Below are 1,097 nucleotides of genomic sequence, written 5' to 3'. Positions count from 1 at the left end.
CCGGCCCGCGGCCGCCAGCCGGCGTGCGCGCCGTGACTCAGCGCTGGTGCCGGGATGCGGCTCCCAGCCGGCCCGTGGGGGAGGGACCTTCGCGCGTTTCCAGGGAGCTGCCTCCGCTTCCTTGGGCTCTGCGCGGAGCCGCACCAGCCTCTCCCCGAGGGGAGCCCGCCCCGGGCTGGGCAGGGCGGGAGCTGGTGCTCGGGTCGGGCTGGCCGGCACAACCCCCTCCCCGCGCCCGCCGGCAGGAGGACACTGGCCCTCGACCAGGTTCCTTGGGCCTCCTGCGTGGAAGCCGGGCGGCTCCGAAGGACCTGTTATATGCAAGGCAGGAGGGCCGGTGCGCCCAAGCCCAGAGGGGACTCAGAGGAGCATCCCTGGGACGGCAGGGGTGCTCTCGCCCCAGGACAGGCTGCAGGCCCTGGCGCCCCACACCGACCTGGGGCCAGGGGCCCATGCAGGAGCCCATGCAGGGCAGTGTCGGCTGCCCTGGCGCCTCAGAGGCCCCAGGCCCCCGCACTCCGCCTGCACCCTGCCCTCCCATCCAGCTCTTCAAATGGGAGCCTGTCCAAAGTGTGCCCCAATACCAGACCCAGCTGGCCCTCTCTGACAGGAGCCCCAGGAGTGGCCCAGAGCGCTGATGGGAACATGGGGACCCCTGCCCGGCCGCCGGCCTGGCTCTGTGACGGCCTCTGCCTCTGGCTGGAGCACAGCTTCCCGGCCCCCCCCCGGGCTCCAGGCTTCTTCACATGGACAAGTACAGCGCACCCCTCTGGGGGATCTGCCTCCCCCCGACCTGATGATGCCGACACGGAAGGGGGTACCTCCACTGTGGCCAGCCCCCAGGGGCTGCAGACACGCACCCGGGCCCTGGCTGCAGACACGCACCCGGGCCCTCGCTGGCGGCACCATGGACAGCAGCCGCCGGGGACCCTCCCAGTGCCTGCGCTGCCTGGGCAGGCTCCACAGCCCGGGGGTCAGGCGGACCCCAATATGGAACCCCTTGTCCACACGTGGGGGCCACCCAGTGCTTTCATCACTTCCCCAACACCTCCAGAGGCTGGCGGGGCGCAGGGGCCAGGAAACGCCAGCTGCTTCCC

At 72.1% G+C, this 1,097-nt stretch overlaps 1 protein-coding gene across 1 annotated transcript in view; it reads left to right on the top strand.

Moving 5' to 3' along the window:
- The first annotated feature begins 645 nt into the window (after positions 1-645).
- The window catches only part of LOC101633460, an 8,711-nt gene continuing 8,259 nt past the window's right edge, over positions 646-1,097 (top strand). The window contains exon 1 of the mRNA XM_012734812.1: positions 646-1,010. Coding sequence (XP_012590266.1) covers positions 646-1,010 — 365 coding nt within the window. The remainder of the gene's footprint in view (positions 1,011-1,097) is intronic.

Source organism: Condylura cristata, unplaced genomic scaffold, assembly GCF_000260355.1.
Source record: "Condylura cristata isolate star-nosed mole 26May11 unplaced genomic scaffold, ConCri1.0 scaffold00074, whole genome shotgun sequence".
NCBI lineage: Eukaryota > Metazoa > Chordata > Mammalia > Eulipotyphla > Talpidae > Condylura > Condylura cristata.
Note: the sequence above shows the minus strand (reverse complement) of the source record. Positions and strands in the feature narration are given on the sequence as shown.